Source organism: Ctenocephalides felis, unplaced genomic scaffold (assembly GCF_003426905.1).
Source record: "Ctenocephalides felis isolate EL2017-DRISC unplaced genomic scaffold, ASM342690v1 CF-g0.4_SCAFFOLD_01492, whole genome shotgun sequence".
Taxonomy (NCBI): Eukaryota; Metazoa; Arthropoda; class Insecta; order Siphonaptera; family Pulicidae; genus Ctenocephalides; species Ctenocephalides felis.
Window position 1 is genome coordinate 12,729,161 of NW_020537646.1, and position 15,401 is coordinate 12,744,561.

Sequence of the window (15,401 nt, forward strand, 5' to 3'; positions counted from 1 at the left end):
ATAGCTGCTGAAGATGACGACAATCCTAAAAATTTAATATTCTTCTAATACGAGTATAAAACTTAGATTTTAATAATATTCTTTGTAAAAGTTACATTGTTTTAATCAAGCCATAACACTTTCGCCCAAATCCAACTAAATATTTTAATCATATAAATTGAAATTTATCATCGGTTATGTAACCGTTTTGTTCACGTATTTATATTATTTCAATGTCTTTTGAAAAAAGAAAACTTATATAATAATAAGATATAAAATAGATTGATAATCCGCCCAAATATACACTATACATTATGCAGTAAAACCGCATGTATTAGTTATTCAAAATAGTTTTATCATAAAATTGTTATAGATAAAATTAGTCTAAAATATCTCGTCCATTCTTCATTCATTTCGCAGTATATACTCACCTATAAAATAATATATCAAATACATATTGTTGGCAATGGGATCACGATGCTTCATAAATAAATATTTACATCAATTAATATTTCACAAAGTATTTATACTTACATAGCTTCAGTCCTCAAAATATTGCTATAAAAAATAAATAAATTTGAAACATTTTTGTTTGTCAGTGGTATTCTTGTCTTAAATAGAATAGAATCTGCACGATATTGCGTATTTAGCAACGGCATATATCCAAAAACCTACAACAAATATATTACTACTAATTGGACACAAATTAATAAAGCTTATTATTACATGATTATTAAATACCTTAGGAAAAAATTTATGCATTTATGCTTTCTTGAAAATGCAAAGAACTATCAGACATGAATCTAAACATCCAGGGCAACGGAATGTCCATCTTGAAGTCACCTATGCGAATTTTAGTAAGAGTTATTTTATCTGCGATTTTGTTGAACTTCTCAACAACGCAATACATTCAATAACGTAGTAGAATTATAATAATATTTCTAATAATTAACGTAATAGATTATCTAATAAAACATACATCATTTTCCATCGATAATAACGTATGCTAATTATATATTTGCGTATGTATCCGTAATTTTGTAAAATAGTCCTTTCAGTTTGAGTATTAACATATAATAAACTTTACGAAAATCGTTCATTTAAAAAACGATAAATATTACAAAAGTATAATAATAATATTATTGTTCAACCTGAATATGTACTAACCTTAACAGGAGGTGCTCGAGTAATATGTGATACGAGAAAATTCATTGCAATGTCTTCACAATTCATATATTCATCCACCATATCTCGAATTGTTGTGGCATCCAGTTCCAATACATGAATAAATATATTTATGAACAAAAGCAGCACCCTAAAAAATTAAAATTAGTTCTTAAAGCTGGGACTTTTAATAAAAGCTATACCTCAAATAAAATATCAAATTACATGTTAAAACCATGCTCAGTTCACAACTATAGTTTGTATTATATAGCCAACCGTTATTATTGTTTAAGTCCCATGCATGAAATCTTCCAGGAAAAACCAAAACTTTATCTCTGTGTTCTCTCCAAACACGGAAACCAAAATTATTTCATCTTGTCTGATTGCAGTATCATCATCAACAGACAAAACGGCTTTCTGTCTCAATTTCTTCGAATGGCAGAGAAAACGATTGTTCAAGGAGTTCTTGGTGGTTTTTGCAAACTATAAAATAAAACTGGTTGGTATTGGTATTTAGCCTTAAGGCAAGTTACATGAACTTCCCAATATGCGTAAATAATCGACTTAATCAATAATAAACAAATAATTTATGAGTGATTAGAAGTATTCCGAGGGGATTTATTACATATAATTGAAAACGAACGAACACGTTAACTCGGAATATTTTATGTTCATCAAGACCGACTACTCTATTGTTATACCAAGTATAATTTTAATTTAATAAACGCCAAAAAAACTACTCATTTTCTCAAACTTTGATGAATTTTTAAAATTAAACTACTTGCCGTTAGGCCGTAATATTTCAGTAAGTTCTATAAGACCATGATATGTATCGCCAAAAAAAGTTTCATAAAAATCGGTTTAATTTTTTTTTTTCAAGATTTAATTACAAGAAAAACGGCTCGGTAGATTTTCACCTAAAACTAATCAGTACCATTCCCAACTAATATCTTTCGAACAGTTTTGATTTTTTAAAATCGGTTTCGGTAGGATGAGCTTAAATGTGGACGAAAAGTTTAAACTTTTTTTCAAATTACAAAGAAACGGCTTGGCAGAACGTCGCACAAAACTGACAAACAATAGTCCTCATCGAAATACATCAAATGGCTTTTAAATTTCTGAAATCGGTTCAGGCGTTTTTAAGAAAACGTCGATGAAAGGTCTAATTTTGACAAATGCCAAAAAAACGATACTAACTTTTGCAAACTTTGACGAATTTTAAAGCTAAACGAGTTGTCGTAGGGCGGTAATATTTTAGTATGATCTAGAAGACTATGGTACCAATCGTAGATTTTTTTTTTTTTTTTTAAACTTATTACAAGAAAACGGCCCCGACCTAACTTTACCAAAAAAACTAATCAGCACGATTTCCAACCAATATCTATCGAACGTTTTTGAATTTTCAAAATCGATTCAGAATTGCGGGCTAAAACGTGGACGAAAAATTTGTCACTTTTCTGCGATTTATAACGAAAGGGCCGGTCGATCATCGCACAAAACTCAGAAACGCTAGTACTCATCGAGATACATCGAATGGCTTTTAAATTTTTGAAATCGGTCCAGCCGTTTTGGAGAAAACGTCGATTTACGGCAAAAATCTGTTCACACACACGCACACACACACATACACACACACACATACTTTTTCCAAATTTGGTCTCATTCGATTCAGAATGGTTTGAAACGTCGAGAAAACAAAATTAGCAAATCGGATTTTTTTATGAAAACATAAACTTCTCCTTCGAGAAGTTAATTAATCAGAAGAATAATTTATATTTTAAACTAATTATACTATATTTTATTACATGTATAGGAACCTATATCTGGCATCTTAGTTCTTCCTGTGGAGGCTTTGGACTGTTCCATACCACAATTACTTTATTCAAATAAGGCAAACCATCCAGTCTATTAAGAGAACTGATTAATATCTGTTCTCTTTCATAAGTGAGGATTACTATGGTAAAACTGCTCGCGAGGATGATTTCCTCCGAGCGATTCACAAAATTCTTTTCCTGCACCTCCAGCTCCTTCCCAATTGGCCGATAGCCTAAATTGGATCCTGAAATATATGAAGATTAAAATCTAGAAACGTAAAATTAGCAAATCGATTTTCTAGTGAAATTATATAACCTACTCATTTGGGAAGTTAAATATAAAGTCAAAATAAGTATATCTCACCTATAAATTTTGCATCTGATGGCAAAACAGGATCGAATGGAATTTGTGGATATAAATTGAATGGATCGCCCCAAACATTCCACATTTCATATTCCTGTGTTAACATAACTGTATAATTTCTCGTATAACTAGGACTAGGATGTGGAGGCTCAATTGGTCCTAAAGATTCCTTATTTTCAGGATCAGATTCCACTGGTGCTATTTTTATAGGAGTAAAACTAGAATTAAAAAACACTAACACTGGGTACACTCGAAATGGGCTTGGCTGGAATCCTAATCTATTTCTTATAACAGCTATTATAGTGTCTACAGTTACTTGAACTGAACTTAAATATCTCTCCCAAACCATTCGCCCCTGTCGTCTCATCGACAGCAAATCACCATCAGGAATTGCTCTTAAAAGAAAATGCAACTCGGTAACCCGTACTTTAGGTACTAAAAGTACACATTTTTTCCAGTCAACAAATTCAGCAAATGGCAGAGTTATTTGATCCCCGCCTAGTATCACAGGTATAGCACCGGAACGAAGAGCTTCATACAACCTAGCTTGCAGTAATGTTGTAGAAATATATTCTATATTCCCAGGTGCAAAAATTAATACAAATGTTGAGTCTTTTAATATATTTCTTCTGGAAGAATCTGTACCACATAATGACCAATCTTTAATTGGTACCACCGTTTTTTGTTCTGTAGCAGGAATGCATTCAAATTCAAACAAAAATTTATCTGATGTAGTTCCAGTAGTTATATGATGTAATTGTTTTAAAATGAAACTATCTATGGATGAACTATCAACAAGTCCTAAATTTTCATCAGAAAGTAGTGATTCATCATCTCTATTTTCAATATTATGTGTTTGTGTATCAGCCTTTACTGGCTTTAGTTCTCCTTGAAAACTCAATAAATATTTTCTCCTTGCTGGCACAATTGGAGTACATTCTTGCCAAACATCACCTCCTGGTGGTCCAAGAAGTGGTGCAATGACCAAATCAAAGTTCGGTCTGAATTTCAACACAGTAAATGTAGACTGAACTATTATGGCCGGCCTGTGTTAAAATTTTTAAAAACATTTCCCGATCCAATGCTTAAATCTCTCCTGGCAAAATTTAATAAAACATGATTGCGCCCATCAGCTCCCCAGTAAGGTAATTTATATAGCAAATTAATATCTAATGATGTTTCTTTATATGTACGATTATTTGAATTATTTTCATATTCTGAAGGATTTTTAAAAGCTTCACCAACTAACACTAAATATAAACATGCTTCTTTAGGTTCTTGAGTTAAATGAGCATTGTAGCCTAAAGTTTGTTTTATTGTAGTTTTCAAAAAATCCATCAACGTCATAGTCTTTTGAGACAACTGTGTATGTATCCGGATCATAAAGATATACTGGTAAACCGGACGTCAGTGAACAGCGAGAATGGTCAAAACATGTAAACATTTTGCAGGGCATAGAGTGACTATTTGGTGGTGACATTGGTTCAGGTATATACCATGGTAATAATGGCTTTGGTAATTTTAATTGTGGAGTGTTTCTTAAAGCTGCTTCTTGTTGCGCCACCTGAGCCTGAGAAATAAAAAATAAAGGATAAAAAAATCTATATACACTATAAGAAAACTTTAACATTTCAATTTTTGATGTAAAACTTCTTTGGGCGCGACTAGAAAGTAATTCTGTAAAAATACAACGGAAGTTCCTTTACACCCGAACTGTTCGTCATTCGGTCTCGATGAAATCATTTTTATACAGGTCGACTGTGAATAGTGGTCGTGTATGTGAATAGAGATCTGTCGTTGTATGCGTACCGATATCAACAAGAAAATCGGCATAGATAAATAAACATTTTAAAGTTACATCGTAGTACAAATCTTGATTTAATGAAAAATGCCTGAATCAGAAGAATATTTTACCCTGTTCTTTAAAAATAATAAAACAAATTAAACATTTGTGCCGTGTACTAAACGCAAGTATATTGATTAGAAATTATTTTTATATTATTCGTAGTTTCTATAAATCTTTGAACTTATTGAAATGGATGATATTTTTTAATCAAGACAGATATTACACCTGTTCAAAGAATGAGATTATATCGCCAGCGAAAAAGTAAAAAAAAATAACATCAGTCAATGAATTTATGTTAATTTCAATTACATGAAGTTCTTCAAACACAATTATTACATGATGAGTGAAGTTGGGAAAACAATATTTGTTTAACGTAATCCACTGTGTGAACAAATATTATAGAAGTTATTAATCAGCAATTACTTCATTTCTCTGATGAAGGTTCATTTCTAAATGCTAATTACAATGACAAACCGATCATGTCATATTTGAAGTATGACTTTAAATATATTATTGTTTTTTAAATATTATACATGTTTTTAATGCTATTATAAATATATAATTTATATTTTATCAATATATAAATGTGTATAATGGTTGACACTAATAAATGTGTGCATCACGAGTGTTACCATATTACTAATAAACATTATTCAAAATTGTTGTATGATGTTTTTATTTTTACTTAAATGCCATCTTGTACAGTAGCAAATAAGTTTTACTTCAATCGCGTGTGAACCTGACGAGCCCTTTTTTATGTAATTTTATACTAAATTGGCTAACATTCTCAAAATATTCTATCAACATACTTGTTCAAGTGATATTTTCAGTCTTTCCATCTCTGCCTGCTGCCTTTGTAACTCCTGCTTTAAAATCTTAATTTTATTTCCATATTCTACTACATCCATTTGTAATTGTTGTTTTCTTGATTCCAGTACTCGTAATTCTGAAGATACAGTACCCTGCCATAAAAAATAATTATTATCCGAAATATAAAAATGTATATAATAGTGAGTAATGGTAATGAAATAGTAATGGTAATAATAAAGAAAGGAGGGAACGAGAATCATTGATTTATAATGACCTCATGGCCTTTGGGCAAAAGAACCATTTAATTTTATTATTCGAAATATATTCTATTACCTTTATTCGTAACATTTCATCAATCCTCTGTTTCAGGTCAGATGGCTTAAATGTGTTATAAAGATCAAATTCATCGACTTCAATTTTGCTAAATCTACTAATTCCAGTAGCATTTTTTGAGTCAACCTGGAAAATAGGTCAATCGTTGGTTAATGTATTGAATTAGGCAAGTTCAATAAACCTATTTAATATGATGAATTACATGTTCTTCGTGCAAGAATCAATGATATATATTTATGTAAGTTGCTATAAAAGGATCTTTACCTTTGATAGAAAATAATGTGTAATCAATGGTACAATTAACAAGAAAACTATCAGTAGAAATATTATCCTAGAAAGCTTCATTCTTCCGCAATAATGCCAAATATTATTTCTAGTAAAAGCACCATTTCCCACAGGATGGTATCCGGTAGCAGTTTCGTAAGAACTCATTTTTGATACTCAGACTAATATTAACTTTTCAAAAAATTTGACATTATTTATTTGGAAACCTTTTTTGTCGCCTATGTAAATATATAATTAGGGATATTTCTAAATTCATTGGTAAATGTGTCATATATCAACATCATTCATAAATTGTGATTATTTTTTTATTTTCAAGGAAACAAAAGCATGTTTCCTTCGACGATACATCGAATGCCATATTCATAGATCGACTACGATATAATATTTATGCAACCACAAGTTTTAAACATGTTTTTAAAATATATACAGTTTTAAACAAATTTAAATAAAATGTAAAACATTTTTTGACGTTTTCTTGTTAATAAACATTGACAGATGTTGACTCGTGACTCAGCGCCACGATGGAGTGGATAAATGTGGAACTATCACGTGAAACAAAATTGGCGCGGATTTTAAAAACTACTTTTGAATCTATGTACCAATCAATTGTAAATTTTGCTTATTATGCATGCTACTTTGGTAATAAAAACAAAATGAGATGAATGAATCAGAGAAAGTATGAATGTAAAAATAAATATAAGTAAAATTGAATAAACGAATGAATAATACATAATATAGCATCATACATATAAAAGAATTCACATGATCTACAGGTATTTTGTATGATCTCTCATACAAAGGCCAACACTTTTGCCTGACTGATATATACAAAATATGTATTATAATTGAAAATAAAAAAAGAAATCATAAAAAACAGAGTCTATATTTATAGATGTTTGGACATCAATGAGAACATCTGCTCTTGTTTTATATATTTGCAGAAAGACTTCAACGAAGTCAAATGAGGCTCCTTATGGTAATATTGAAGATGATTTTCACTGTATGAAAAGATTGCACGTTGATCCAGGTAAAGGTAAAAATCCGATTGAATAAAGTCAATGGAAACCATGAAATCTGGTAAGAAGACTGATATTGAATATTATTGATCCTGATCAATATGATAAGAAGAGTGACCTTATCAATGAGACATTAACAACTACTGGAACTTTTTGATTTATGGTTAAAAAAAATCACCACAATAAATTGGTACCGTGGTATTATCAAAAACCGGTGCCTAATTACAAATTTAATAAATATAGATATCACCATGGACCAATCCAAGGTGATAGAATACCGATGAGGACATCAGGAACTTAAAGAAGCTGATCGATCCTGGTGAAGTACTTTAAATAAACATGGATACTATAAAGTATAATTAAATTATTTTTATGAAACTTATTTTCATATATCATTAAGTTATATATTACATAACGTTTTCATCGAAACATTCTGAAATAATACTGTGACATACATGATTTGAAGATTAAATTTTGATATATAGTATTGAGTAATTTATTTTTTATTACTTGTATAATTATTATTCCTGTATTGCATTTATCAAGAGATTTCAAAAATTCATTTAAAAACATCTGTTGGTTTTTTAGTAGTCTGAATTATGAGACATCTATTGCTCATTTGGCTAGAGGTAAAACTCAAAGTGTTTTTAACAGATGGCAATATACACGAATAAAAGTAAATTCGTTAAAAAATTTACATTGCCAAATTTGGATATAAAATCTTTGTAAAGTTAATATTAATTAAATTACAAAATTATTATAAAAAATAATAAAACATAATTATGTTAACCCAAACTAGTAATTTCTGCAATTCATTAATTTTAAATGTGCAATGGTAAAAAATTATGAATTATAAAAAAATTTGAGAATTTTATTCTGGAGTATTATTAACCCTTCCCACTCGGGAATTCCGAAACTGATACGTATTTTGTCGCCAGAGCGGCGGCATCCTAGTGGAAAAGGTTAAAATACTTTAACAAGTAGCTTTAGAAATGTTTATATATAGTGCACGTTGTGAATAAGTCAAGAAGTTTTCTATATGGTCGTCAAATATGTATCACTAAAAATTAATAAACATTTTCATAATAATTTTAAAATTCAAAAATGCTTATATATTCGATTTGACCATTCATTGCTTAAATAACTTATTGTATTCAATTAAATATCTACTACTCCCAGGATGATGAATGTACGAGTATTTTGTAAATATTCCAAGTCAATATTTTATATTACAAATTTTATTTACTCAAGATAAGAAACCAAAAATTATTCCTGCCGAACTACTATTGCTCATTTCTATAGCAAATAAAAAGATACTGAAACCTTAGAAAGGAAAATTTAGAAACTTTGTTAAAACTGTTTGATCGAAATTAACTATTTAGTAACTACTTAGAGAATTAATTTTGAAGATTATCGTTTTCTATATAAAAATTAGTTATATTTTCACATCTATTAAAATTTACAGGTAAGTACCACGTTCGTTCCAATTTCGATAATTTCTAATCTACCAAAGACCGGATAAAGTGTCCAATGCATCCGAATCAATTATCATTGGAATTTCACCTATTTCCTATATTTAGAATTCTTTCCTAGCAAATATGTAATAATATAAAATGATTGAACATTGGGAACTGGTCCACGAAGCTAGTATTTATATATAGCGATTGGAAATACAAATTCGTGTATGTCTCTATTTTTTTTTATTCTACGCAATTGATAGCATTCATAAAAAATGACTAATTAAATAAGATGAAGTTATGGTAAATTTTCTAACTTTTCCATTGCTCCTTTGGTTAGACGACAGAACATCCAGCCTTCTTTTTCAGTTAAGTTTGTGAAACCCATTTTTTCGTAAAATTTTCGAGCAGGGTTCCAGTCCAAAACATGAAGGTCTAATCTTGATGAACCTTCTCTCAAAGCAAGCTAAAAATCAAAATTATACATATCTTTTTTAAAAAAAATTGAAAAATGATAAAATAGTAATATCGTTGTATTACCTTAGCCAAAAATTTGATCATATCCGTAGCTACGCCTTTGTTTCGATATTCTGGTTTAACATATAAATCTTCCAAAAATAGTGATTTTCCTTCCCAAGTTGAGTAAGATATAAATGTTAAAGCATAACAAATTGGTAGATTTTTGTTAGGATCTGATTGTTCCAAAGATTCAGCAATGAAACAACGAAATAGTGGCATATCTCCGAAACCATCTCTCTTTAAATCTAATTTTTATAAATTAATATAATATATAAGTAAAATAAATATAATATCTACATACTCTACAGTGTAGAGTCTACGCAATGACATGCATGACTCTATATATTTAGTATGTACTAAAATTTAATAGAATTCACCATACTAACCTTCAGCACTAATTTTGGGTCCATCGGGCATTTCTTCAAAATCTGCCAATTCCTTAATTTGTAATAATTAATTATATCAGTTCATATAAAATTATATATTCAGTGAATATTTTGTTCAATTTAATTTTAGTTTTATAATGAATTACAAGTTAAGAGTCACCTGTATCATATCTCGGACACTGTCCATATCTTCTGGTCTGGCCAATCTAATTCTAAATTTTTCCATTTTTAAAGTAGGTATTCACAATTTTTCTTGCAGGATTTTGTTTATATTTTGAAGTACTTTGAATATTTCTAGATAAAAAAAAATTAAAGAAAAAATAACAACTGCAGTTGAAGATATATTCGCTACAACTATAGCTAGCAGTAAAGTTAAAAGCAAAAAATTGCAGCAAAATTATAATTTTTATTAAATATATGATTAAACTGCAATTATTATTATTGATTATACTGGCGACTAATTGGCTTTTATATTAATAATGTAATTAACTTAAATTCATGTATATATTAGATAATTTATATTAAATACTTTAATATAAATGTTGCAGAAACTTATATCACTTATAGTAAAATATTGTATTGCATTGTAAATTTTAGTAAGCATTATATAGTAAATTATGTATATAATTAATTAATTACGTAAATTTAACAAAAAAAGAAATAATTCATTGATGATATATGTTACTAATTAGAAATTCAATTTAAATTTATTTATTTATATCTTGTAATTACACATATATTTTATATTTTATATTGTAGTGCCTATTTATGAATAAAAAAAAATGGAATGAACATAAAAGTTTAAGAACTAAGCAGAAGACTATTTATGTGATTTATAAAAATGCAATTAGATATTTTTGCTTAGTTTATTTAATTTTTTCTTAATTTTCCATACGATCTTAAATGAGATGTCAAAAAATAAAAAAAGGATATCTCATAGGACATAATCTTTTTAATTTCACTTACACCCAGCATATTGTCTTAAAAAATTATATTGTTTTGATGGGCAATAAATCTATGTAATTAAAAAAAAGTTTTTTTAATTTAATTTAGTTTTGTTTAATGTGATGGTGAAGCAACTCTAATTATAGGTAAGTACAGCAACTTTTACTTGGAAAACCTATATGAACTGTCGATGAAAGTTGTAGCATTTATAGCGATATTTTAAGAATTCGTTTACGAATTTTTTACTATTTTGTATATAGAGCATTATTATTCTCTATAAATCTGGCAGCAATGTATTTGTGATCACATTTGACATTGTAAACATGAAATGACGTTATCTTCGAATGACGAGCTCGATATACTGAAACTATATGCTTTTAATTCTATATGTGTATGAATTTGGTCATATTTGTGTTTGGTTCCAATGTTGTCGAAATGTATGTATATAAAAAATTCCAGTATTTATAAACATAAATACAAATTTAATTAGATGAGACCGAATTATTGATATAGCGAATAACGGAAAGATTTTGAAATATATACTATTTTTTGTAATTAATTAATGGTGTGATGATTGTTATTGCTTATATGATGGTTGTATAATGATTGGTGGTTGATTGGTTTTGAATTTTATTTTGATAAACAAATTAAATACATTATTATAATAAATAAATTTATGATTTATTATAATATCAAAAAAGTATAAAACTCTTAGCAGAACTCTCAATCTTTTAAACGCTATAATATAGAAAAAAGTAGAACCCTCAAAAATGATTTGAACATTTAATACTATCGTTTACTGATATTTGCAAAAAATTTCATAGTTTTTTAAGGGATGAATATTAGCGTTTACTATGTATTTGTAATTCCTTAAATGCTTATTACAATTAAAACATTATCATTTGTATATTACATTTGCTGATGTTCTCTAAGGGCAGTTGTAAATTACAAGATCAAATCAGAAAAAAATGAGGGCTGAATCAAATTTTTCATACTACTTGTCTTCAGAAAAATTCAAAGGTCTAATAATTTTCTTCAGGCTTCGATAAAGTGCTAGTAGAATTTCAACGAGTTGTATAAAAAATGTAATATCCGACTTTTTTAGTTTCTAGCTAATCCAATACATCAAGCATATATAAATAAATGAATTATTTATTTAAATTACAAAAATACCAAAAATTGTTTAATTTGTCTATTAAAACATTTAACCTAAGATTCTCAACCTTGATCACGCTATTAGTAAACCCTTGAATTTTTCAGAAAAAATTTGATCATAGTCCACTTTTTTCTAATTTGACCTTATAATTTACAACTGCCCTTATGGAAGCTGATCTTATTATCAACAAATATAAGAAATAAATGATAGTGATTTATTTGTAATAATCAAAAAAAAAATACGTAAGAAGATTGACAAGTTTCATCCAAAAAAGGAAAATATTATTATTATAGAGTACTGAAAAATAATATCTTCTTTGATATTTCAATTCGATTATAAAAATTAATTTTGTGTCATTATCTTATTTGCAAATAGATAATGATATCATTAAATTCAATTAATCAAAAAATCGATCATGCCAAAAAGATATCACATTTTAAAAATATTATCAATTTAAATTTACATTTAACTAATATTTTCATTTGAACTGGACTAACTGTTGCTAAAAAACACTAATATTTTTATTAGAAAAATCGCGGTAAAATATTAATTTAAATTGATACTATTGTTAAAATAAACTGTTTTACAACTATCTTTATTTGAAAAATTATTTTTTTTTACAATTTTCATTTCAAATTACTAATAAACATATAACGTATATAGAACACTTAATTCTGATTGCTGTTTAAATAAAATTGAAAAAAATTGGATTAGAGTAAGTTAAGCCCACAGAGAGTCAATTTTTTTTACAATCAAAAACATTTCTATCAAAGTTACATCAGTGCATATACTCGTAGATAAAAAGAATTATATAATTTTAATTGATAAAGTGCATTACTGAGAACTCAGATTAGAAAGCATCTACATGTGTCATAGCAATAATAATTTATAAGATTAGGTATGTTCTATATTATTATCTAACTTAAAAATCATAATTGTGCTTTATCAAATATTTTAAATCTTAACTTTTTATATTGAGAATTTTCCTGTTATTTTGTATCTACAAAAATACTGATGTTCAAATTGGTTTGAATCTCCTAAATGTAAGAAATTTTTAACTTCCCCAATGAGAAAATTGTTTTCGGAGAAAAATTTGATTTGCTCATTTTATATTTTCTCGACGTTTTAAGTCATTCGGAATTCAGACGATTTTTATGTTTTTTTTTAAATATTAAATGTATAAAATATTACGACTCTACGACAAGAAGTTCAATTTTAAAAATTCGTCAAAGTTTGAAAAAATTAGTAGCTTTTTTTGGCGATTGCCAAAATTGGACCTATAATCGACGTTTTCTCAAAAACGCCTAAACCGATTTCAAAAATTGAAAAGCTATTCGATGTATCTCTATGACGACTAGAGGTTTTATGTTTTCGCAACTGTCGGCCGAGCCGTTTCTATGTAATTATCAAAAAAAAGGGTAAATAATTGCGTCGAAGTTTTAGCACGCCGTACTGAATCGATTTTGAAAATTCAAAAACCGTTCGGAAGATATTGGTAAGTTAACATGCTGATTAGTTTTTGGAAAAGATCGGCCGGGTGATTTTCTTGTAATTAAAGGTTGAAAAAATATATTTTGTCGATTTTTATGAAACTTTTTTTGCCGGTAGATATCATGGTCTTGGAGACCATACTAAAATATTACGGCTCTACGACCAGTCGTCCAATTTAAAAAAAATCATAAAAAATTTGAAAATTTGAATAAAATTAGACATTTTACTTGGTATGGCGGTCCTAACAAACTAAATCATTATAACTAACTAAATCATTATAATTATAAGGAAACTAGCTAACTAAATCATTATAATTATAAGGAAACTTATAAAAAATAATTGAATTTTGAAAATTTGCTTTTAGAAAAGACTCCGAGTTGTATTACACACGTGTTCGATTTTCAGTAATGTGTAAAAAATTCACTCGGAATACATGTAGATCACTCATAAACTAATTTATTTAATATTGATTAAGTCGATTATTTACACATGTTGGGAAGTTCATGTAACTTGCTTTAATGCAAAATACCACTTACAACTAGTTTTTGTTATAATTTAATTTTGTTAGACTAAAATTTTAATTTCGAAATAAACAGTTGAACATTGTACCTAAATAGCTGAATCTCAAGCCCTATTGATTAATTGGATTAGGTTTACGTATCGGAAAATTCAGGAAAATTGCTTAAGGCAAAAAGCTACTTACAACAAGTTAAATTTTTTCGTATTTTTCAAAAAATTCAGCATTTCGTTCTTCAACTTCTTCACTTAACATCCCAACATTGGTACAATGATTCGTTTTAATGCACACACATGCACGCGCACACACAGTCGCACCGCAAAGCAAGTACATCCCCACCACATGGAAACAACACAACGCACATAATAAACTAATCCAGTGTACGTACAGCGTGAATATCCATACTACAACACAAAGACACCGTGTCGGCTCTACGTTTTCGAACGCCCGCCTGAGCAACAAGTACTCAGTTGTACGTACGATCAGCTTTTGTGTAGTGTTTCCCGTTCCGTCCAGGATACTCTTCAGAGTTGAAAAGTGGAAATTTGAAAAGTGTTTTTCCCCCGTGACCACGCGGCTCGGCTCCTCGGCACCGCGACCCGGACTGCAACGCGCTCGAATCTGAACCGTCCGTCGTCTGTCACTCAGTCGGTAGTTCTCCGTACGAGTTCGATCGCACATGTGTATGTGTTGATAAATATATAATATCAAGTGTTTCATTATCACAAAGTTTTTCCCGTAGATAAAAACATATAATAACGTGCGCGATAATTTTTCGTGTTGATAAACTCCAACGCCGTCTGCAATTCCTCTCTCAAGACTTGCGCCTACATGTGTGTGCTCAGGGATTATTATGTGGACATAATATAAACTTGACTTGTTTGCATGTTATTTTCAACCACCAAAAGGTACTTTTTAGTTTTTCAGTTTTTTTAGTTTTTGTTACCCCGGTGTCGTAAAATCCCCAACATGGCCGCCAAAGAGAAACAGCTTTATCAATACGGTAAGTTTGAATTTTGTTATCAGGTCTCCGGGTATGAATGTGTGCCGCTATCGCACAGCCAAAGCTTGTTCCTTCAGATCATAATGCGGCTATTTGTTATGATTATTTCATTATCTTTTGATTAGATATGATTATATGTAGGTATTTTTATTTTAGACGACTCGACGATAGCAACTTGCTGTAAGCAGTCTTGCTCGAAACGCGTTGAGGAAAAGTCGATTTTTTCAATTTTCTGGGATTTGTTAATTCGAATTCATACTACTACATACCGCGTCGTACTATCAGTTGCTTATCACCATATTGTTTTGTATTTATC

General features: G+C 29.0%; 1 protein-coding gene and 1 pseudogene across 1 annotated transcript; both read right to left on the minus strand.

Annotated features, from left to right (window-relative positions):
- Window positions 1-537: 537 nt before the first annotated feature.
- Window positions 538-6,655, minus strand: LOC113370854 (annotated as a pseudogene).
- Window positions 6,656-9,303: 2,648 nt separating this feature from the next.
- Window positions 9,304-14,912, minus strand: LOC113371619 (diamine acetyltransferase 2-like). The gene is made up of 5 exons (XM_026612265.1): window positions 14,471-14,912; window positions 10,134-10,267; window positions 9,974-10,025; window positions 9,609-9,832; window positions 9,304-9,534 (listed from the first exon to the last, which is right to left on the minus strand). Exons 2-5 carry the CDS (start codon window positions 10,197-10,199, stop codon window positions 9,367-9,369), a joined length of 510 nt encoding a protein of 169 aa, XP_026468050.1. The 5' UTR covers window positions 10,200-10,267; window positions 14,471-14,912; the 3' UTR covers window positions 9,304-9,366.
- Between the last annotated feature and the right edge of the window lie 489 nt (window positions 14,913-15,401).

Bases quoted from the DNA above. Each gene is read 5' to 3' on its own strand.
- LOC113371619 (XM_026612265.1), bottom strand. From the start codon at position 10,199: ATGGAAAAATTTAGAATTAGATTGGCCAGACCAGAAGATATGGACAGT. The intron at 10,026-10,133 runs GTGACTCTTAAC...TTACAAATTAAG, and splicing joins GTGTCCGAGATATGATACAG to GAATTGGCAGATTTTGAAGA. The intron at 9,535-9,608 runs GTAATACAACGA...TTTGATTTTTAG, and splicing joins TGATCAAATTTTTGGCTAAG to CTTGCTTTGAGAGAAGGTTC.